The 24,021-nt window shown below is 39.9% G+C and overlaps 1 protein-coding gene across 3 annotated transcripts in view; it reads left to right on the forward strand.

The window, feature by feature from the left end:
• The window catches only part of LOC116552276 (UDP-glucuronosyltransferase 3A1-like), a 57,491-nt gene that overhangs the window by 18,619 nt on the left and 14,851 nt on the right, over window positions 1–24,021 (forward strand). For 2 of the 3 annotated variants that reach the window (XM_032278959.1, XM_032278960.1), the window contains 2 exons: window positions 18,531–18,645; window positions 21,029–21,560. In XM_032278959.1, coding sequence (XP_032134850.1) covers window positions 18,531–18,645; window positions 21,029–21,560 — 647 coding nt within the window. Of the gene's footprint in view, window positions 1–18,284; window positions 18,298–18,524; window positions 18,646–21,028; window positions 21,561–24,021 lie in introns of those variants that run through there. The other variant, XM_032278961.1, reaches the window with a different exon arrangement.

Raw genomic sequence — 24,021 nt, forward strand, 5'->3', positions numbered from 1 at the left:
CCTCCCTCCCTCCCTCCCTCCCTCCCTCCTTCCTTCCCTCCTTCCTTCCTTCCTTCCTTCCTTCCTTCCTTCCTTCCTTCCTTCCTTCCTTCCTTCCTTCTTTTCTTTCCTTTCTTTCATCTTTCTTTCTCTTGAGACGGACTCCTGCTCTGTTGCCCAGGATAGGGTGCAGTGGCATCATCATAGCTCACTGCAGCCTCAAACTACAGGGCTCAAGCAATCCACTCACCTCAGCCTCTTGAGTAGCTTAAACCACAGGTGTGCACCACCAAGCCCAGCTAATTTATTTTTTGTAAAGTTGCTATCTCACTATGTTGCTCAGGCTAATCTCAAACTTCTGGCCTCAGGTGATCCTCCCACCTTGGCCTCTCAAGGTGCTGGTATTACAGGCATGAACTACTATGCCTGACCTACATTACTTTCTCTGGGTTAGTAACTAGGAGTGCAGTGGCTATATCATGTGGTAGGTGATTGTTTAACTTTTTCGAAAATGGACAAACTTTTCCCAAAGTGGCTCTACCATTTTAAATTCTCACCAGGAGAGAAAGTAGGGAATGAACCATTAGCTATCCTTCTTAAATTGGATTGTTGCAGTTTTTCATTAATTTTAATCACAGTGCATATTAATACTTAGAAATGCCCTAAGATATCTTCTATATTGCAAACTTACCCTTTTTCTACCTCCAGTGTGTAAGAGTGACACAATTTCAGCTTGATAATGAGGGTCACCGATTCTAACCAGTACAGTAACTACTTTATTTGCCATTTAATTTAGAGGTATGGGGAACAAAAAGTGGCTGGATTACATTTTTATTTTTCTGTTTAATAGCATTATTTTTGTGTCTCTTGGTGGAAACATACCTCCTTTTGGAACTAAAACCCCTAGTCTGAAAGAGTGTAAGGCTGTAGGAAGAGGAAACAAAATATATTGATAGTGGATCACTAGGGGAAAGAGTGAGTGGCGATGCTTCTATCCCTTGATACCTGAACCCATAAATACTGGCTACAGGAGAAGCAACATCATATATTAGATGTGATTAAGCACATATATAGTCTCCTGAAGAACACTGCTCAAGCCTTGCAATGTATTTCCACCACCTGGAACTATAACTGTGTCTTTTAAAAGTCCTTCACTGTTTCATTAAATCAGCCACTTTAGGATGGTGGGGAACGTGGTAATACCATGAATTCCATAATTATGCACTCATGCTGCAGTTCATTTGCAGTGAAGTGAGTTTCTTTGTCAGAGTCAATGCTATGTAGCATTCCATGTCAGTAGATAAGGCATTTTGTAAGTGCATGGATGGTAGCTTTGGTGGAAGCATTGCATTAAGGTAAAGCAAGTCAAATCCAGAGTAAGTGGCTTTTTGATTAAGGACAAAGTTCTACCTCTTTTATAATGGAATTGGTCCAATATAATCAATCTGCTATCAGATAGCTGACTGGTTACCCTGAAGAATGATGCCAATCAGGCAATCAATGTTGTCCTCTGTCACTGGCTGATTGGGTATTCTGCAGTGGTAGTATCCAGGTCAACTTGGTGAGTGGAAGTCCAGTTTGATGTGCTTAACATAAACTCCATCCCTGCTACCATGGTCCCTATGTTTATGAAACCATTAGGCAAATGACAGGGTTGGCTGAAGAAGGAATCTGGCTGTTATCCACAGAAAAGGCCAACCTCTCCACTTGATTATTAAAGTTCTCATCTGCTGAGGTCATCCTTAAGTGAGCATTTACATAGGACATAAATACATTTACATTTTGTGCATTCAGATAGGTCTTAGCATATACCTCTTCCTCAGAACTTCTTGCCACCAATTTTTAAGTTATGTTCCTTGCAAGTCCATGATGATCTAGCCAAACCATGTGGAAGAGAAATGTGAACAAGTTCGGTGCAGGCTAAATGATGTCACAGGGCTGGAGCATTGATATATCCTTGAGGTTGGAGAGTGAAAGTGTATTGCTGGCCTTGTTAGATAAAAGTAAACTGCCTTTGATGGCCTTGACTAATGGGTGTCAAGAAAAATTTGCCAGATCAATAGTTGCATATCAGGTGCCAGGGATTGTGCTAGTTTTCTGAAGCAATGAAACTATTATCTGGAAGAGCAGCTGCAATTAGAGTTTTCTATGTGGTTATGCTTATAACCCCTATCATTCTCCAAGATCCACATGTTTTCTGCAGAGGTCAAAAATGCTAGTTGAATAGAAATGTGGTGGGACTCATCACTCTTGCAATCTTTAAGTCCTTAATGGTAACACTAGTCTTTGAAATCTCTGTAGAGTGCAATATTGCTTTGGTTCTCTGTTTTTCTAGATACAGGTCATTCTAGTGACTTCCACCTGGACTTTCCAACCATGATAGCTTACACTCCACACTTCAGGGAACCAGCACGATTATTCTGCCAATGCTGAGTATGTCTACTTCAATTACTCATTTCAAACCTGGAGAAATAATTACAGTCAGTTTGGAGAATTAGATCCTTGGAATTAGGGTCTAATTCTAAGATCTAATGTTCAGTATTCTCTCAAAAATAGAATTATTTGTATTTCCCCAGTACACAGCCACACTGTAAAAAGTTGTAGTTTCCTTTGGAAAAGGCTGGAGAAAGATTAACAGTATACATGTCTGGTAGTGCAGTGGGGTCTTTTCCAAAGGGACTTTGCCTCCTCTTTGTTCTAGGGCTTCTGTGCCTATAAATTGCCTAAAGTCTGTGTTTTTGTAATTGAAGTTATACTTTTGTTTAATCTATTTAGGACTCCTTTGCTTGTACCAATCAAGTAACAATTTGTAAACTGCCCATATTCTTTTCTTTTAGGGACACTATAATTAATTAGCTAATGCTTTGACTCTACTATTTCTCATAGTGACCATGCTATACCTTGATTTTGGTGCTTAAGTTCTACCACTTGACCCCAGACACCCTAAGATGGAATTAACTCCATTACATTTATGAATCCCACTTCAATGGCATCATAATTTCTGACCTATGAAGAAGAGAAAACAGAGTTCTCTGGTGGTGCTGGGGAGCCTCTCACAAATTTGTTTTCACAGTCATGGTGAAAAAAGTGTGTCCTCTGGTTCTATTTCCTTCTTGCAGTGGGTTAGCAGTCCTTACATCTTAATTTCCCTAAGCTGTTTGATACTTTTCAGGGTACCAAGGCAGATCTGGTATTTTATTTTTATTTAGTGTAGGCCACTATTTCATCCATGTTTAATTCAACTAACCAAACAGAGCCCCTTTTAACCTACTGAGCTACAATGATGTGTCAAGAATCTCTGTTTGGTGGCCCCATATCAATAAATTCAATGTAATTAAACTTTTCATACAGTTCACCATCACCTTGATACTTTCCTGCACATGTACCCCAGATATTTGTTATGTGTATTTTTTTTTGGTATATATTGAACCTTCTTATGGGTAACCTTTGATACTTCCTGGAACTTGAGTCTATTTTTGAATCTAAAAATAAACAGTGATGCTAAAACAGTATCTTTCAGCAAAATAACTCAGAAAGAGACTGTATAGTTTCTCATTTGCATGAGATGAAAAAGAAGGTTCAGTAGAAGTTAGGGGTTCAATATCCCCAGATTCATAGGATCTGCCTGTATGTCCCCATTCCAGTTTTTAGGATCTCTTTTCCCAATCATTGCATGGAGTTTAGCAGAAAATACCTTGCAAGGTGGGGGATTAAATTTCATTGTAATTCAGCCACTCTCAGGAGGAGACTCCGGGTTTGATTTTCAGAAACATCTGCCCTGTAGCTACAGGATATTTTTGTTTGTTTTTCAGGACAAAGAAATTTTCAGGTCATTAATGTGGAGACTGAGCTTAGAATTTAAAGCCTTGGTCTCATTCTTTTTTTCCACCCTACTTTCTATATCAAATTAGGAGATGGCAGCTATCCTTATTATACTCAGTTGGATTTAAATGTCCCAGAACGTTGCCTTTGATAAGCATTGGCTTAGGAGTATCCAATGAAGATATTTTGCCACGTCTCTATTGCCACTTAATGCCACAGGATCAGTGCCCTCTTTACCACTGAAAAGAGTTATTGATTTCAAATATAATCAGTATTTAAATCAATTGGTTCTCATAAGAGAGAACCAATCACAGGAAACCAGATCTCATTAAGAATAACAGTACCAACTGAAGACACACACACACACACACACACACGCACACACACACACACACACACACACTTCAAAAACTTGATTTACATAATTTGAGGTGTTCAGAAGTTCAAAATCTATAGGTCAGGTAGGCAGGCTGGAAAGTCTCAAGCAAGATTTGATGTTGCAGTCTTTTTAAAAATATACTTTAAGTTCTGGGGTATGTGTGCAGATTGTGCAGGTTTGTTACATAGGTATATACATGCCATGATGGTTTGCTGCACCCATCAACCCGTCATCTACATTAGGTATTTCTCATAATGCTATCCCTCCCCTAGCCCCCCAACCCCCAACAAGCCCTAATGTGTGATATTCCCCTCCCTGTGTCCATGTGTTCTCATTGTTGAACTCTCACTTATGAGTGAGAACATGTGGTGTTTAGTTGTCTGTTCTTGTGTCAGTATGTTGAGAATGATGGTTTCCAGCTTCATCCATGTCCCTACAAAGGACATGAACTCACCTTTTTCATGGATGCATAGTATTCCATGGTGCATATGTGCCACATTTTCTTTATCCAGTCTATCACTGATGGGCATTTGGGTTGGTTCCAAATCTTTGCTGTTGTGAACAGTGCCACAATAAACATATGTGTGCATGTGTCTTTATAGTAGAATGATTTATAATCCTTTGCGTATATAGCCTGTAATACTATTGCTGGGTCAAATGGTTTTTCTAGTTCTAGATTCTTGAGAAATTGCCACACTGTCTTTCACAATGGTTGAACTAATTTACACTCTCACTAACAGTGTAAAAGTGTTCCTATTTCTCCACATCCTCTCCAGCATCTGTTGTTTCTTGACTTTTTAATGATTGGCATTCTAACTGGCATGAGATGGTATCTCATTATGGTTTTAATTTGCATTTCTCTAATGACTAGTGATGATGAGCTTTATTTCATGTTTGTTGGCTGCATAAATGTCTTCTTTTGAGAAATGTATGTTTATATCCTTTGCCTGCTTTTTGATGGGGCTTTTTTTTTTCTTGTAAATTTATTTAAGTTCTTTTTAGATTCTGGATATTTTCCCTTTGTCAGATGGATAGATTGCAAAAATTTCTCCCATTCTGTAGGTTGCCTGCTAACTCTGATGATAGTTTCTTTTGCTGTGCAGAAGCTCTTTAGTTTAATGAGATCCTATTTGTCTATTTTGGCCTTTGTTGCCATTGCTTTTAATGTTTTAGTCAGGAAGTCTTTGCCCATGCCTGTCCTGAATGGTATTTCCTAGGTTTTCTTTTGGGGATTTTATGGTTTTAGGTCTTAGGTTTAAGTCTTTAATCCATCTTGAGTTAATTTTTGTATAAGGTGTAAGGAAAAGATCTAGTTTCAGCTATCTACATATGGCTAGCCATTTTTCCCAACACCATTTATTAAGTAGGGAATCCTTTCCCCATTGTTTGTTTTTGTCACATTTGTCGAATATCAGATAGTTTTAGGTGTGTGGCATTATTTCTGAGGCCTCTATTCTGTTACATTGGTCTATATGTCTGTTTTGGTACCGGTACCATGCTGTTTTGGTTACTCTAGCCTTGTAGTATAGTTTGACATCAGGTAGCGTGATGCCTCCAGCTTTGTTATTTTTGCTTAGGGTTGCCTTGGCTATGTAGGCTCTTGTTCCATATAAAATTTAAAGTAGTTTTTTCCAATTCTGTGAAAAATTCAATGGTAGCTAGATGGGGATAGCACTGAATCTATAAATTACTTTGGGCAGTATGTCTATTTTCACGATACTGATTCTTCCTATCCATGAGCATGGAATGTTTTTCCATTTGCTTGTGTTATCTCTTATTTCCTTAAGCCATAGTTTGTAGTTCTCCTTGAAGCGGTCCTTCACATCCCTTGTAAGTTGTTTTCCTAGGTATTTTATTCTTTTTGTAGCAATTGTGAATAAGAGTTCACTCATGATTTGGCTATTTGTCTGTTAGTGGTGTATAGGAATGCTTGTGATTTTTGCACATTGATTTTATATCCTGAGACTTTGCTGAAGTTGCTTATCAGCTTAAGAAGATTTTAACCTGAGATAATGGGGTTTTCGAAATATACAATCATGTCATCTGCAAACAGAGACAATTCGACTTCCTCTTGCCCTATTTGAATACCCTTTATTTCTTTCTCTTGCCAGATTGCCCTAGCCAGAACTTCCAATACTATGTTAAATAGGAGTGGTGAGAGAGGGCTTCTTGTCTTGTGCCAGTTTTCAGAGAGAATGCTTCTAGCTTTTGCCCATTCAGTATGATATTGGCTGTGGGTTTGTCATAAATAGCTTTTATTATTTTGAGATTCATTCCATCAATATCTAGTTTATTGAGAGTTTTTAGCATAAAGGCTGTTGAATTTTGTTGAAGGCCTCTTATGCATTTATTGAGATTATCGTGTGGTTTTTGTCATTGGTTCCATTTGTGTGATAGATTATGTTTATTGATTTGCATATGTTGAATAAGCCTTGCATCCCAGGGATGAAGCCGACTTGATCGTTGTGGAGCTTTTTGATGTACTGCTGAATTCAGTTTGCCAGTATTTTATTGAGGATTTTTGCAACGATGTTCATCAGAGATATTGGCCTGAAATTTTCTTTTTTGTTGTGTCTCTTCCAGGTTTTGGTATCAGGATGATTCTGGCCTCATAAAATGAGGTAGGGAGGATTCCCTCTTTTTCTATTGCTTGGAATAGTTTCAAAAAGAATGGTACCGGCTCCTCTTTGTATGTCTGGTAGAATTCTGCTGTGAACCATCTGGTCCTGGACTCTTTTTGGTTGGTAGGCTATTAATTACTGCCTCAATTTCAGAACTTGTTATTGGTCTATTCAGGGATTTGACTTCTTCCTGGTTTAGTATTGGGAGGGTGTATGTGTCCAGGAGTTTATCCATTTCTTCTAGATTTTCTAGTTTATTTGTGTAGAGCTGTTTATAGTATTCTCTGATGGTAGTTTGTATTTCTCTGGGTTCAATGGTGATATCCCCTTTATCATTTTTTATTGTGTCTATTTGATTCTTCTTTCTTTTCTTCTTTTTTAGTCTGGCTAGTGATCTCTCTATTTTATTGATCTTTTCAAAAAATCAGCTCTTGGATTCATTGATTTTTTTGGAGGGATTTTTGTGTCTCTATCTCCTTCAGTTCTGCTCTGATCTTAGTTATTTCTTGTCTTTTGCTAGCTTTTGAATTTTTTTTTGCTCTTGCTTCTCTAGTTATTTTAATTGTGATGTTTGGGTGTCTATTTTAAATCTTTCCTGCTTTAGTGCTATAAATTTCCCTCTACACACTGCTTTAAATGTGTCCCAGATATTCTGGCATGTTGTATCTTTGTTCTTATTGGTTTCAAAGAACATCTTTATTTCTGTCTTAATTTTGTAATTTATCCAGTAGTCATTCAGGAGCAGGTTTTTCAGTTTCCATGCAGTTGTGTGGTTTTGAGTGAGTTTCTTAATGCGGAGATCTAATTTTATTGCACTGTGGTCACCTGCCTTCTGTGTTGATCTCATTGGGAGCTGCAGACGGGCTGCAGACTGGAAGTATTCCTATTCAGTCATCTTGCCAGCAACCTTCTTCATCTTGCTCAATGTTGCATTCTTGAAGCAGAATTTCTTTTTCCTCTGGGAAAACTCAGGGTTTGTTTTCAGTCTCAACTGATTGGTTAAGACCTAGATACATTATTGAGGACAATCTATTTTACTTAAAGTCAACTGATTGTAGATAATATACATAAAATATTTTTGTATCAACATCTAGATTAGTGTTTGATTAAATAACCATGTACTCTATCCTAGCCAAGTTTACACATAAAACTAACCATCACAGAAGAAAATTTGGAGTGCTCTGTTTTATGGCTTCCTTCTCTAGCTGGGAAAAAAATCTTTGAAATACAGCTCTGGACCTAAGGGTGTCGTGCTTCTTTCTGAGTTACATCTCTACTTTGGGATCTGAGTGCAATGTGGAGGGGTAGACAATAGGCCTACGTCTCCTTGCTTTCCTCCCTCAGCAGGAAACCTCACACTTACAAGGTGGGGCATGGTTAAGTGGCACCCCAGTATTCACAACAGTGCTGTGCCCAAGGTAGAGGTCATGCCTCACAAGTAAGGGCTGGTTGGTAGAAGGGAGTCCCCACCTCTTGGACACATTTGGCCAGAACTTAGCTACAGCAACACGTAGAAGAGGGCAGGGTGAGACACGTTTACATCCTGCCCCTCCCAGAAAAATACCACGCTGGCTGAAAGCTGGGGTTGGGCCAAGAGGGAAGGGAGTCTGCTTTCCTGGCTACAGTTTGGGAGTTGGAGGGAGCAGGCAGAGGAAGTCTGCTTCTCAGAGTTGATTGAGTAAAGGAAGAGAGTGAGTCTTCATTCAAATACCATAGACCATAGGCTTAGTTTTCACTGAATTTTGGTACATTTTCTTGAATAAATATTTCTTCTTTTTCTGGATGCCCTAGGACCATTTCCAACATCTGTGTGTGTGTGTGTGTGTGTGTGTGTGTGTGTGTGTGTATGTGTGTGTATTTTCACCAGTTTTGGTATGAACAATGTCAGGAGAGTTACTCATGCTATTATGCTGGGAGTGGAATGCTAGTAATGATGGAGCATTGTTAAACTTACCAAGCATTTCTTCTCAGGAATGTAACTGAAGCACCATGCCTTCTACTTTTTTTTTTATTGCATTTTAGGTTTTGGGGTACAGGTGAAGAACATGCAAGATTGTTGCATAGGTACACACATGGCAGTGTGATTTGCTGCCTTCTCCCCATTACCTATATCTGGCATTTCTCTCCATGCTATCTCTCCCCAACTCCCCACTCCCCGCTGTCCCTCCCCTGTTTCCCCCCAACAGACCCCAGTGTGTGATGCTCCCCTCCCTGTGTCCATGTCTTCCCATTGTTCAACACCCGCCTATGAGTGAGAACATGTGGTGTTTGATTTTCTGTTCTTGCATCAGCTTGCTGAGAATTATGGTTTCCAGGTTCATCCATGTCCCTACAAAGGACACAAACTCATCGTTTTTTATGGCTGCATAGTATTTCATGGTGTATATGTGCCACATTTTCCCTGTCCATTCTATCATCGATGGGCATTTGGGTTGGTTTCAGGTCTTTGCTATTGTAAACAGTGCTGCAGTGAACATTCGTGTGCATGTGTCCTTACAGTAGAACGATTTATAATCCTTTGGATATGTACCCAGTAATGGGATTGCTGGGTCAAACGGAATTTCTATTTCTAGGTCCTTGAGGAATCGCCACACTGTCTTCCACAATGGTTGAACTAATTTACACTCCCACCAACAAAAGTGGGAAAAGTGTTCCTTTTTCTCCACATCCTCTCCAGCATCTGTTGTCTCCCGATTTTTTAATGATTGCCATTCTAACTGGCCTGAGATGGTATCTGAATGTAGTTTTGATTTGCATTTCTCTAATGACCAGTGATGATGAGCATTTTTTCATATGTTTGTTGGCCTGATGTATGCCTTCTTTTCTGAAGTATCTGTTCATATGCTTCACCCACTTTTGAATGGGCTTACTCATTTTTTTCTTGTAAATCTGTTTTAGTTCTTTGTAGATTCTGGATATCAGCCCTTTGTCAGATGGGCAGACTGGAAAAATTTTTTCCCATTCTGTTGGTTGCCGATTCACTCTAATGACTGTTTCTTTTGCTGTGCAGAAGCTGTGGAGTTTGATTAGGTCCCATTTGTCTATTTTGGCTTTTGTTGCCAATGCTTTTGGTGTTTTGGTCATGAAATCCTTGCCTACACCTATGTTCTGAATGGTTTTGCCTAGGTTTTCTTCCAGGGTTATTATGGTGTTAGGTCTTATGTTTAAGTCTTTAATCCACCTGGAGTTAATTTTAGTGTAAAGTGACAGGAAGGGATCCAGTTTCTGCTTTCTGCACATGGCTAGCCAGTTTTCCCAACACCATTTATTAAACAGGGAATCATTTCCCCATTGCTTGTTTTTGTCAAGTTTGCCAAAGATCAGATGGTTGTAGATGCGTGGTGTTGCCTCCGAGACCTCTGTTCTGTTCCATTGGTGTATATCTCTGTTTTGGTACCAGTACCATGCTGTTTTGATTACTGTAGCTTTGTAGTATAGTTTGAAGTCCAGTAGTGTGATGCCTCCCCCTTTGTTCTTTTTGCTTAGAACTGACTTGGCTATGCAGGCTCTCTTTTGCTTCCATATGAAGTTTAACGTGGTTTTTTCCAGTTCTGTGAAAAGGTCATTGGTAGCCTGATGGATATAGCGTTGAATCTGTAAATTACTTTGGACAGTATGGCCATTTTCATGATATTGATTCTTCCTAACCATGAACATGGAATGTTTCTCCATCCATTTGTGTCCTCTTTTATTTTGTTGAGCAGTGGTTTGTAGTTCTCCTTGAAGAGGTCCTTTACGTTCCTTGTTAGTTGTATTCCTAGGTATTTTCTTCTCTTTGTAGCAATTGTGAATGGCAGTTCATTCTTAATTTGCCTCTCTTTAAGTCTGTTATTGGTGTATAGGAATGCTTGTGATTTTTGCGCATTGATTTTTGTATCCTGAGACTTTGCTGAAGTTGCTTATCAGTTTCAGGACATTTGGGGCTGAGACGATGGGGTCTTATAAATATACAATCATGTCATCTGCAAATAGAGACAATATGACTTCCTTCTTTCCTATTTGAATACCCTTTATTTCTTTTTCTTGCCTGATTGCTCTGGCTAGAGCTTCTAATACTATATTGAGTAGGAGTGTTGAGAGAGGGCAACCTTGTCTAGTACCAGATTTCAAAGGGAATGCTTCCAGTTTTTGCCCATTCAGTATGATATTGGCTGTTGGTTTGTCGTAAATTGCTTTTATTATTTTGAGATATGTTCCATCAATACCTAGCTTATTGAGGGTTTTTAGTATAAAGAGCGGTTGAACTTTGTCAAAGACCTTCTCTGCATCAATTGAGATAATCATGTGATTTTTGTCTTTGTTTCTGTTTATGTGGTGAATTACATTTATAGACTTGCATATGTTGAACCAGCCTTGCATCCCAGGGATGAAGCCTACTTGATCATGGTGGATAAGCTGTTTGATGTGCTGTTGCAATCAGTTTGCCAGTATCTTATTGAAGTTTTTTGCATCTATGTTCATCATGGATATTGGCTTGAAGTTTTCTTTTCTTGCTGAGTCTCTTCCAGGTTTTGATATCAGGATGACGTTGGTCTCAAAATGACTTGGGAAGGATTCCCTCTTTTTGGATCGTTTGGAATAGTTTCAGAAGGAATGGTACCAGCTCCTTTTTGTATGTCTGGTAGATTTTGGCTGTGAACCCATCTGCATCTGGGCTTTTTTTGGGTGATAGTCTTTTAATTGCTGCCTCAACTTCAGACCTTGTTATTGTTCTATTCAGGGTTTCAACTTCTTCTTGGTTTAGTCTTGGGAGGAGGCAAGTGTCCAGGAATTTATTCATTTCTTCCAGGTTTACTAGTTTATGTGCATAGAGTTGTTTGTAATAATCTCTGATGATGGTTTGTATTTCTGTGGAATCTCTGGTGATGTCACCTTTATCATTTTTTATTGCATCTATTTGATTATTCTCTCTTTTCTTTTTTATTAATCTGGCTTGTGGTCTGTCTATTTTGTTGATCTTTTTGAAAAACCAGTTCCTGGATTTATTGATTTTTTGAAGGGTTTTTTTGTGTCTCTATCTCCTTTAGTTCTGCTCTGAACTTAGTTATTTCTTGTCTTCTGCTAGTGTTTGAGATTTTTGATCTTGCATCTCTAGCTCTTTCAATTTTGATGGTAGGGTGTTGATTTTAGATCTTTCCTTGCTTCTTGTGTGGGCATTTATTGCTGTATATTTTCCTCTAGACATTGCTTTAAACGTGTCCCAGAGATTCTGGTATGTTGTGTCTTTGTTCTTGTTGGTTTCGAAGAACATCTTTATTTCTGCCTTCATTTCATCATTTATCCAGTCAACATTCAAGAGCCAGTTGTTCAGTTTCCATGAAGCTGTGTGGTTCTGAGTTAGTTTCTGAATTCTGATTTCTAACTTGATTGCACCATGGTCTGAGAGACTGTTTGTTATGATTTCTGCTCTTTTGCATTTGCTGAGGAGTGATTTACTTCCAATTATGTGGTCAATTTTAGGGTAGGTGTGATGTGGTGCTGCGAAGAATGTATATTCTGTGGGTTTTGGGTGGAGAGTTCTGTAAATGTCTATTAGGTTTGCTTGGTCCAGGTCTGAATTCAAGTCCTGGGTATCCTTGTTAATTTTCTGTCTCGTTGATCTGTCTAATATTAACAATGGGTTGTTAAAGTCTCCCACTGTTATTGTGTGCGAGTCTAAGTCACTTTGTAAGTCGTTAAGAACTTGCTTTATGTATCTGTGTGCTCCTGTATTGGGTGCATATATATTTAGGATTGTTAGCTCTTCTTGTTGCATTGATCCTTTTACCATTATGTAGTGCCCTTCTTTGTCTCTTTTGATCTTTGTTGGTTTAAAGTCTATTATTATCAGAGATGAGAATTGCAATTCCTGGTTTTTTTTTTGCTCTCCATTTGCTTGGTAAATCTTTCTCCATCCCTTTATTTTGAGCCTTTCTGTATCCTTGCATGTTAGGTGCATTTTCTGGATACAGCACACTGATGGGTTTTGACTTTTTATCCAATTTGTCAGTCTGTGTCGTTTGATTCGGGCGTTTAGCCCTTTTACATTTAGGGTTAATATTATTATGTGTGAATTTGATCCTACCATTTTGATGCTAGCTGGCTGTTTTGCCCATTAGTTGATGCAGTTTCTTCATTGTGTCGATGCTCTTTACCATTTAGTACGTTTTTTAGTGACTGGTACTGGTTGTTTCTATCTTTAGTGCCTCTTTCAGGAGCTCTTGTAAAGCAGGCCTGGTGGTGATGAAATCTCTGAGTATACTTGTTCACAAAGGATTTTATTTTTCCTTCACTTATGAAGCTAAATTCTGGGTTGAAAGTTCTTTTGTTTAAGGATATTGAATATTGGCCTTCACTCTCTTCTGGATTGTAGGGTTTCTGCTATGGGATCTGCTGTGAGTCTGATGGGCTTCCCTTTATGGGTAACCCGACCTTTCTCTCTGGCTGCTCATAGTATTTTCTCCTTAATTTCAACCCTGGTGAATCTGACGATATGTGCCTTGGGGTTACTCTTCTTGAGAAATATCTTTGTGGTGTTCTTCGTATTTCTTGGACTTGAATATTGGCCTGCCTTGTTAGGTTGGGGAAGTTTTCCTGGATAATATCCTGAAGAGTATTTTCCAGCTTGGATTCATTCTCTCCGTCTCATTCAGGTACACCTATCAAACGTAGATTAGGTCTTTTCACATAGTCCTATATTTCTTGGAGACTTTGTTCATTCCTTGTTACCCTTTTTTCTCTAATCTTGCCTTCTCATTTTATTTCATTGACTTGATATTCGACCTCTGATATCCTTTCTTCTGCTTGGTCAATTTGGCAGTTGAAACTTGTGCATGCTTCGCGAAGTTCTCGTGTTGTGTTTTTCAACTCCATCAAATCACTTATATTCCTCTCTAAGTTGTTTATTCCCGTTAGCATTTCGTCAAATCTTTTTCAGTGTTCTTAGTTTCTTTGCATTGGGTTAGAACATGTTCTTTTAGCTCACAGAAGTTTCTTATTACCCACCTTCTGAAGCCTGATTCTGTCAATTCATCACACTCATTCTCCATCCAGCCTTGTTCCCTTGCTGGTGAGGAGTTGTGATCCCTTGTAGGAGGAGAGGCATTCTGGTTTTAGGTGTTTTCATCCTTTTTGTGCTGGTTTCTTCCCATCTTTGTGGATTTATCCACCTGTCGTCTTTGTAGTTGTTGACTTTCAGATCGGGTCTCTGAGTGGACATCTGGTTTGTTGATGATGAAGTTATTTCTTAGTTTTCCTTCTAACATTCAGGACCCTCTCCTATAGGACTGCTGAGGTCCCCTCCAGGCCCTGCTTGCCTGGGGATCACCTGCAGCTGCTACAGAGCAGTAAGGATTGCTGCCAATTTCTTCTTCTGCTATCTTTGTCCCAGAGGGATACCCGCCAGACATCAGTTTGAGCTCTCCTTTATGAGGTGACTCTTTGGATATATGGGGGTCAGGGAGCTGCTTGAGGAGACAGTGTGTCCTTTGTAGGTGCTCATGTGCTGAGCTATGAGCTCCGTTGTTCATTCAGAGTTGCTGGGCAGGTACATTTAAGTCTGTTGCAGCAGAACTCATAAACCCCTTTTTTTGTTTTCCCAGGTGCTCTGTCCTGGGGATTTAAGACTTTATTTATGAGTTTCTGTTGTGCTGTTGGCTTTTCTTAGGGATGCCCTGCCGAGCCAGGAGGCAGCCTCATCACTGACTGCCTGCAGAGGCTTTGGTGAGCAGCTGTGGGCTCCACCCAGCTGCCACATGAACTTCCCTGCAGTCCTCTTTATATGGGTATAGTTAGAACTGCCTTGGCAATGGTGGCCCACCTGTATAATGGCGGACTATCTCTGTAATGGCAGGCTGCCTCAGCTATGGCAGGCTGCCTCAGCAATGTTGGACTACCTCCGTAGTGGTGGACTGCCTCAGTAATGGTGGATGCCCCTCCCCCACAGAGCTGGACCGTCCCGGGTTCAGCTGTGCTTGCTGTGAAACTCTTAATCCAGAGCGTTTCAGATTGCTGTTTTTTTGTGGGGTTGGGACCAGCTGAGCCTGATCACCTGGCTCCCTGCCTCAGATCCCTTTTTTTTTAGTTGAATGGGTGACTCTGTTTTCCAGGTGTTCCAGTCACCAGTTGAAAAGGCACCAGGATCTGTTTGATTTCCTGTGCAGTGACACACTGCGCCAGCTGAAACAGCTGTGCTGAGGTTTGTGGTGCTTCTTTGCCCGGGAATCTCCTGGCCTGGCTCCCTGTTTCACTCCCCCCTTTTTTTTTTTTTAAATCAGTTGAATGGGTGACTGTATATCCCAGGAGCTCCAATCACCAGTAAAAATGGTGCCTGGGCCCGTGTATTTTGTGCAGAGAACTGTCGCATCAGCCAAAACAGCCTTGCTGGCCAGAACAGCCACATGGGTGACCCATGGGGCTCCTCCACCTGGGAATCTCCTGGTCTGTGGGTAATAAAAATCAATCTGGAAATGCGGTGTCCACTCACCCTCCGCGCTTTCACTGGGAGCTGCAATTGCAATCCTGAGCTGCTCCTAATCGGCCATCTTGGATCTGTCCTCCACGCCTTCTACTTTGTATGTGGCAATGACATATCCCTTGTCGTGAGTTATTTTATATATATAGTATGTCTTGAATAAGTGCACCCTATGTATGTCTTGAATAATTGTGCTGGATGAGTCTTCTCCAAGGAGGATGTCCTCATTGAATGTCATGACTGCTCCTAGGAAAAGTTGGATATGGTGATAGTCTTGCTGCCTGTTATTGTGGGCCAGGATATTGAGGTACCCCATAGTTAGCCAGTTACAGGTGATTTATGGCCTTTTAATGATAAAGAAAAAGGGAAACTGACTGAGATCCTATTGAGATAGGCATTGAATGAAGCATATTTATCAAATATATGATTGCGAACTATTTGTTAGTATTCAAATATATTAAGCAGTTTTTAATAACCATGGGTATGAGGTTCTAAATGTGATGATCCCTGGAATTAAGGCTATAGTAAAATGTGAGGCATCATTAGTTCTTGCTAGGTTTAAAAATAGTCCAGATTGGGCTTTTAAAGGGAGAAAGAATGGAGACGATCAACACTTTTCTAAATAGATCTTTTATAATGGAGTTTAATCCTTAAAGGCCCCATTTAAATCTATTTTGGGCAGTGCTAATAATTTTAATCTGTTGAATCAGATCCATGGCATCCCTTTTTGTCAAGCCAATTCTAAAGAAATAATTTTATGTTAGTTTATTAATTGTTAGATAAGAGTAGCCATGCCTAGAATAGAATGGAATATTTTAGGAAATGAGTCTTAAGACTATGGAGTATTGATATGGTTTGGCTGTGTCCCCACCTAAATCTTATCTTGAATTCCCACGTGTTGTGGGAGGGATCTGATGGGAGGTAATTGAATCATGGGGACAGGTCTTTCCTGTGCTGTTCTTGTGATAGTGAATAAGTATCATGAGATCTGATGGTTTAATAAGGGGGAGTTTCCCTGCACAAGCTTTCTCTCTTTGCCTGCTGCCATCCAAGTAAGACATGACTTGCTCCTCCATGCCTTCTGCCGTGATTGTGAGGCATCCTCAGTCATGTGGAATTATAAGTCCATTAAATCCTTTTTCCTGTATAAATTACCCAGTCTCAAGTATGTCTTTATCAGCAGCATGAAAACAGGCTAATACAGGAATTTAGTACCAGTGCTTAAGATGGGACATATGTATAATAATATCTATATTATATTGGGTAAATCCTTAAGAGTACAGAAGTGATATTACTTAAATTTAGTGAAATATTCTGATATACCTGCAACTTTTACCCCATTGTTGATTAAGGCTATTACAGTTGACATTGGTGCATTTGATCTGTTGTTAATCTAGAACCTATGATGTGGAGAGAAAATAGCCAATCAGTGTCCTTTTAATTTTTCTGTAAAAATAAATGTTAGATTTCCATAGGGTTAAATTTTAAAGCACTTTGAGAGGCTGAGGTGGGTGGATCACAAGGTCAGGAGTTTGAGACATGCCTGACCAACATGATGAAACCCCGTCTCTACTAAAAATACAAAAATTAGTCAGGTGTGGTGGTGCATGCCTGTGATCCCAGCTACTCAGGAGGCTGAGGCAGGACAATCGCTTGAACCTGGGAGGCGCGGGTTGCAGTGAGCTGAGATCACGCCATTGCACTCCAGCCTGGGCAACAGAGCGAGACTCCATCTCAAAAAAAAATTTTAAACCTTTGTTTTAGTTTTTGTTCTTGAATCTCACCTGCTCCCCTCACCACCTCTTCTGGCTAACCTAATTCTCTCTTTCTCTTTTTGGTTGTTATCAGGTATACTTTGGTGGTGGTGGGTGAGTGTCCTTTCTAACACACTCATCTTTGTAAGTTTCTTTCTGAGAGAGTTTCCATCAGTATCAGCAAGGTGAGAGAATTTCTTTATGGTAATTTTGAGAGACCCAAGTCTTAAATTGAGTTTGAATGCACTCCTTGGCTGTACAGTGTTGTATGGGTGCTCTTCCATGTAACTCTGTTTATCAGGATCATTTTTAACTATACAGGTATAATCAGCAGGAGTAGCAAAGGCATTTTCTGAGGTCTCAGTGGACCATCTACTTTTAGGAGTGTGGATGTGAGCATGCCACACAATGACTACCATTCTTCATACCATTCAGTGGGATCATATATTGCACTGATGTCAGTCTTAACCGTGAGTGCTCTTTACAATGATGTGTGTGTGTGTGTGTGTGTGTGTGTGTGTGTGTGTGTGTGTGTTGAGTGGGGGGGGGGTAATATCTAATTGAGACACATAACCAGTGCTCATAGGGTAAGAGTTATTCCACTGAGCTAGTGTCAACCACAGCTCATGCTGTAATTGAGAAACACAATTCCATCTGAGACATACAGATAACTTTGGTTTGAGTCACATGACCCAGAGCCACTGAAAGGAGGGTCCCAATTTGTCATTCCTGTCTCACAGTGAAAATTACTGAAACTTCTGATTGAAACTTGAATTGAGGTGAGAATTCTTCCACTTTGGACTGGTTTGCTTGGTTTGAAGTTCTCACTGGTAACAAGGTAGAATGAGTTGAAGCTTTGTTCTCAGTTTGCCCAGATGAGGCACAGAAAGTAAAGTAGGAGCTGGGTTTGGAAAACAGTCAGCAATCAGACTCCAAGAATGCAGTCAGACTTTTTACTACACGTGGGTTATGGGGGGAGTGGGGGCAGGGCTGGCAAGTAGAATAAAGGGGACTACTATTTTTTTTTTTTATTTTGCCTTTTAGAACTTTTTGACTGAATATAAACCTATTTGTAGGTATCATTTTAAGTAATGAAAATGAGTTTTTCTAAAAGAGAAAGGAGAATGGGCTCTGAAATCAACCTTAGCCATATTTAAACACAAGCCCTATAGCTCATTATGTGTGCAAAGTGGACACATTATCTCACACTGCATTAGCCTCTGTTGTCTTACCTATAAAACAAGTGTAATAGCTGTTTCTTTAAATGAAAGTTTTAAGTGGAAACTTTTATAACTTTAAATTGAATAAAGGTGCCTAGATAATTATAAAGTCTCAATAAATATTATCAGGTTGTCCAGTTGAATGAATGAAAAAGTAAAACAAAACCAAAGCAACATAAAACTTTAAAAGTAAACATTTCCATAAATGTAAAATTAATGGAATAAAACTTTAATGTCACCATACTAATGTTAATCCATGTTGTATGATATGTTTACCTTTTTAACCAATTGTTGTTTTCTTAGATACTAAAGACAAGGAAAAATCATACCAAGTTATCAGGTGGTTTCCTCCTGACGATTATCAAAAAATAATTAAGGATCGTTTCAATAACTACATAGAAAAAGCATTGGATGGCAGGTAATTTCTTTTTATTCTATGAACCAGAGTCACTATTTTAGTGATACAAATGAATAGAGAGATGCATGGTATTTGGAGTGAGTTTTAGAGAAATGGATGGGTGGGTGATGGATAGATAGAGGAATAGATGATGTGTGAGTGGATGAATGGATAGATGAATGGATGGTTGGATAAATGAGGGGATGGAGAAATAGAGGACAGGTGAATAGTTGGGTGGATAGAGCAATCAAGGTTTGCATTCCCAACAATTGAGTCTGTATTGTCCTTTTTCCATCATAAGGGTTCTATAGAAAGTGGTAGATTGTTCCTCTGAGCCTTCCTTACGACACTTCACCTATAATCTTTGTATGTATTCTCCCCAACAAAGAAGCTAGGATCTTCAACTGTACTGTTTGTCAAGAAAAAAGAAACACCTCTTCTCACTTATTTCCCCTCCTTTGCCTCTCATAGATTCATTAATGGAGAAAACTCTTATGAACATTGATTTTTTCACACCTTGAAACTTCACCTTTTAAACTTCTTAAGAACAATCACATACCCTGTTGATACACAATGAGAGATGAGCCTGAGACATTTTGCCCTCATCTGGAATACAAAGAATCTCCATCTGCCACATAAAAGAGGAGAAACACAAATCCATGCCTCTCTTAGTTAATTACAGTGGCTTCATTCTCTTTTCTTCCCTGAAAATTCTACTCAATAGTCAAGGTGGTGCTCAAATCTAATTATTCCATAACTCTTGCTTCCTCACTCCAGCTGGAAGACCACATTCTCTCCTCTATAGGTCTGTCATATAGCACTCATTTGATACTTAGTCTATGGCACCTTGTGTTGTTATTTATATATTTTTAAAGGATATGTCTTGTCTTTTCTCTTTAGCCTGATTTCTCTGAAGACTGTTTCCACAGACATGTTAAATATGGTCTAAGTTACTGGGATCATTGCTTTCCTGTGATTTTTTTTTCAGTTTATTTACTTGAAATATGATTAATATTACACTTTTGAGAAGTTTATCCTGGATATATTCAATTTATCCTTTTATCCACAGTATTTAAAAATCATTCTATATTTAAATTATTTTAAGAAATGAAGTAGCAGGTAATTTCAGAGAATCACTCTTGTTGTAATTTAAAGTTGATTCTAAAGAACAGGCAGAGATCTGCACATCACTCATGAGTTCTCAAGCTGTAAACCTGTAGGCCTTCTTTTTTTTTAAAAAAAAATGTTACTTTAATTTCTGGCGTACATGTGCAGATCTTGCAGGATTGTTACATAGGTATACACACGCCACGGTGGCTTGTTGCCTCCATTCCCCTGTCACTTACATTAGGTATTTCTCCTAATGTTATCCCTCCCCAACCTTCTCACCCCCTGCTATCCCTCCCCTAGTACCCCACCCACCTGTAGGCCTTTTTTATGTGAAGTGACATGGCATGGTGGTGTATGGGTTACAGAATTGCTGGGCTATTGCTTCTTTCCATTCTTCATGTGGCTAGGAGGTCTGTGGTCTCCAGAGTACCTGTACCTAGCACCACTGCTCATGAAATTCTTCATCTATTCTCCTGTATTCTATGCATTCTATCATTTTATACATGCAAGCAATGATGGGAAGACATTGCATAGGATCATTTTCTATGCAAGCAACAATGAGAAGACATTGAAGGGCAATAGCTTCTGGAATAGTGCCATAGGTAAAATTCTCAACTAGGTGTCAGTAAAACTTTAGCATTATTTTATATGAATGTTCCAGCCAGCATAAAGTGAAAAGACTGATAATAAACTTCAAACCAGGCTTTTATTTTTATTTATTTTTCACTGCTTAACTCCTAGGCTGGCAAGATGAATCTCATTTCAGCTGAGATTTTGGATTCTAATATTGTCATCAAAAAGTTCATTGCATAAGACAATCTGTCAAATGCAAGATATACAGCATTTTTAAAAAGACTACATCATCAATATTTAAGGAAACTGTAAATTACTTACGTAGATTTCTAGAGAAAAGATAGTCACTCATAAAAAGTCAGTATATAAATGAGGGTTAACAGAGCATCACAGGATTTATAAAAAAGACAAAAAACTCTGAGATCTGTTACAGTCAGAGATAGCTCCCAGAGCAGAAGGATGCTGAATTGGCATTAATGGTGGGTGGGGATTGGGCCAGGGAAGGAAATAGAATGGGAGCAAGTGGGAACATTTTAGAGAGCAGAAATATCTGGAACAGAGTGACCAGAGCTGAGAGTATTTCTTGAAACATTGTAGAATGAGTGGATGGATACTGATTATAATCTTACATACCTGAACTACTTTTTTGAGTCTAACATTCTCCCAAATACTGTAGAATTATACCTTCCCAAATATTTATTAATTATTTTCTTTATTACAGAAAAGAATCTGAAGGCCTTGTACAGTTAATGGAAATATTTGGGACTCAATGTAGTTATTTGCTAAGCAGAAAGGACATAATGGATTCCTTAAATAATGAGAACTTTGATCTGGTATTTGTTGAAGGATTTGATTTCTGTTCTTTCCTGATTGCTGAGAAGCTTGAGAAGACATTTGTGGCCATTCTTCCCACATCCTTTGGCCCTTTGGAATTTGGGCTACCAAGCCCTTTGTCTTATGTTCCAGTATTCCATTCCTTGCTGACTGATCACATGGACTTCTGGGGCCGAGTGAAGAATGTTCTGATGTTCTTTAGTTTCTCCACGATCCAATGGCGCATACACTCTACATTTGACAACACCATCAAGGAGCATTTCACAGAAGGCTCTAGGCCGGTTTTGTCTCATCTTCTACGGAAAGCAGAGCTGTGGTTCGTTAACTCTGACTTTGCCTTTGATTTTGCCCGGCCCCTGCTTCCCAACACTGTTTATGTTGGGGGCTTGATGGAAAAACCTATTAAACCAGTTCCACAAGTAAGTGAACCCTTAGCATTCAGTTTGGAATTCACACAGAGGCCTTCAGTGCATAGTTGGTGGCTGCCACCTGCCCGTGGGATCCTGAGGCTGAAGTAGGGTTAGGCAACGGAGGCACCTAGGGCATGATTTTAAAGGAAGTGCTGAATTTCAGGGTTGGGCAGGTACAGTGTTAGGCCTTGCAGGATTCTGAGACAGATCTCCTTACATTGGCTCCTCTCTTGCCATGCCCTGGTCTTAGAATCAGTGGGATGAGCCCTTTAATTAAAGTTGCTATTTTCATTTTACTTTTTATTTTGTATGACTATGTGTAAAATACATATATAGTTCATACCTATTACATACAATAATTGTCAAGGAGATGAGCCAGCGCCGTGGCAGGCGCCTGTAATCCCAGCTACTCCAGAGGCTGAGACAGGAGAATCGCTTGAACCCAGTGTGGCAGAGATTGCAGTGAGTCGAGATCGTGCCACTGCACTTCAGCCTGGGTGACAGAGTGAGACTCCATCTCAAAAAAAGAAAAAAAAAGAAAGATCAGGGGAGGAAGAGTTTTCACAGTGAAACAGACAACACTATGGATTCGGAGTAAGCAGGGTGGGACTGCATGGGACTGACAGCAAGAACTGCCAGTGTTATCTCTAGTGTTCCCTGCCTGTAGAGCCCTGGCTCCTGGCTCCAGCTAGACTTTCTGACTTAATTTGTCTGGGGTGGGCTCCTTCCATTGTAATTTGTAAATGCTGCCCAGGTGATTCAAATGCATGGAGCAGATTCAGAACCACTACTATACAAGGCTTTCAAAGGGAGGAGAGCTAAAATGAGTTGACAGTCTATTGCCTCTGAGCACTGGGTTGCCATTTTACTGAAGTCATCATATTTAATATCTTGCCATCTATAAGGAGGTGTGGTTATCTTCATTTTTATTAATGGTGGAGGACAGAAGCACAGGTGATGTAGGTGACCTTCCCACCACCGTGTACTGCAGAGGCCTCAAGACCCTGGATTTGGCCTGGACTTTCCAGGTACCAAAGTGACCACTCTTCTTCCCCTGATCTTTTTTTTTTTTTCTTTTTTGAGATGGAGTCTCACTCTGTCACCCAGGCTGAAGTGCAGTGGCACAATCTCGGCTCACTGCAATCTCTACCACACCAGGTTCAAGTGATTCTCCTGTCTCAGCCTCCTGAGTAGCTGGGATTACAGGCGCCTGCCACTGTACCGGCTAATTTTGTATTTTTAGTAGAGATGTGGTTTCACCAACTTGGCCAGGCTGGTCTTGAACTCTTGACCTCATGATCCACTTGCCTCAGCCTCCCAAAGTACTGGGACTACACGCATGCGCTACGTTCCTAGCCACCTCCCTTGATCTTATATTGAATGAGTACGAAGTGCTGGGGAATGATCTATGGATGAGGTGGGCTTTGCATTGGTGGTGGGTGTTTTTAGGAATGGAGCGGAGACGGAAAGCACTCCAGGTCAGGGAGCAGGGGGCCTAACTTGTAGAGGTGCAAGTGAGATGGCTATGACACTGGGTTCTCTGGGTGACACTGGCCAGATTATAGTAGTACAAGATTCAATTGCATGAATAAAGCCGTGGGGACTTACCAGAGGTCTTAGCTATCAGGAGGGTGGGTCAGGTCTTGGCACTGGGTAGTTGTAGAAATTGTTAAGAAGGAAATAATGGCAGTTGAGATTTTGAGATAACAGATGCTTGTTTTCCATTTTGTTATCTTCTTTTTGATTATTTTAATTGTGGTCATATATGTAATATAAAATATACCACTTTACTTATTTTTAAGGGTATGCTTCAGTGGCATTTAGTACATTTATATTTTTGGGCAACTATCATTATCATTTATCTCCAGAACTTTTTTTATATTCCCAAATGAAAACTTCCTATGCATTAAGCAATGTATTAAATAGAATGAGCATTTGGCGCAGTCATCAAAGGTGCAATTGAGAACAACGTGATTTCCATTTTTTCTTTGTGGTGCCATCCCAACCCCACTCTGATAACTACAGGCATGAGCAGTGCACAGCACCTCCCCTCCTTATCCCCTCCCTTCCCAGCTTGGTACCTGGCTGTGTCCACAGCATGTACAAGCCATGTCCAACAGCCACAAGGGGTGGGAAAAAATGGGGCTGCCACTGGTGCCCCGTGAACCCGTTGGCCAGCGCCTCCCAGTGGAACTTTTTCTTCCTTGGCCAAGGAGTTCAGCGTGGCCTGCACTGATGGGGTGGTCTACAATGATTAAAGGAATCTATTTGTGCAGAGCAAGAAGTTATTTCCCCCAGGGCCTCCCCCCTTTTACTCCTTAAGCTGTTTTTTTCTTTCTTTTCTTTTTTTCCTTTTCTAAGTGAGAGCGTTCCTGTCCCCAGTACACAGCTTCCGACAGGGAAAATAATGGAGGAGCGACCCCTGCTGGCTGATAATTGCAAATTTGGCAGGACCCATTTGAGACTATCT

This window comes from Sapajus apella, unplaced genomic scaffold, assembly GCF_009761245.1.
Source record: "Sapajus apella isolate SASKATOON/1434 unplaced genomic scaffold, GSC_monkey_1.0 scaffold11, whole genome shotgun sequence".
Taxonomy (NCBI): Eukaryota; Metazoa; Chordata; class Mammalia; order Primates; family Cebidae; genus Sapajus; species Sapajus apella.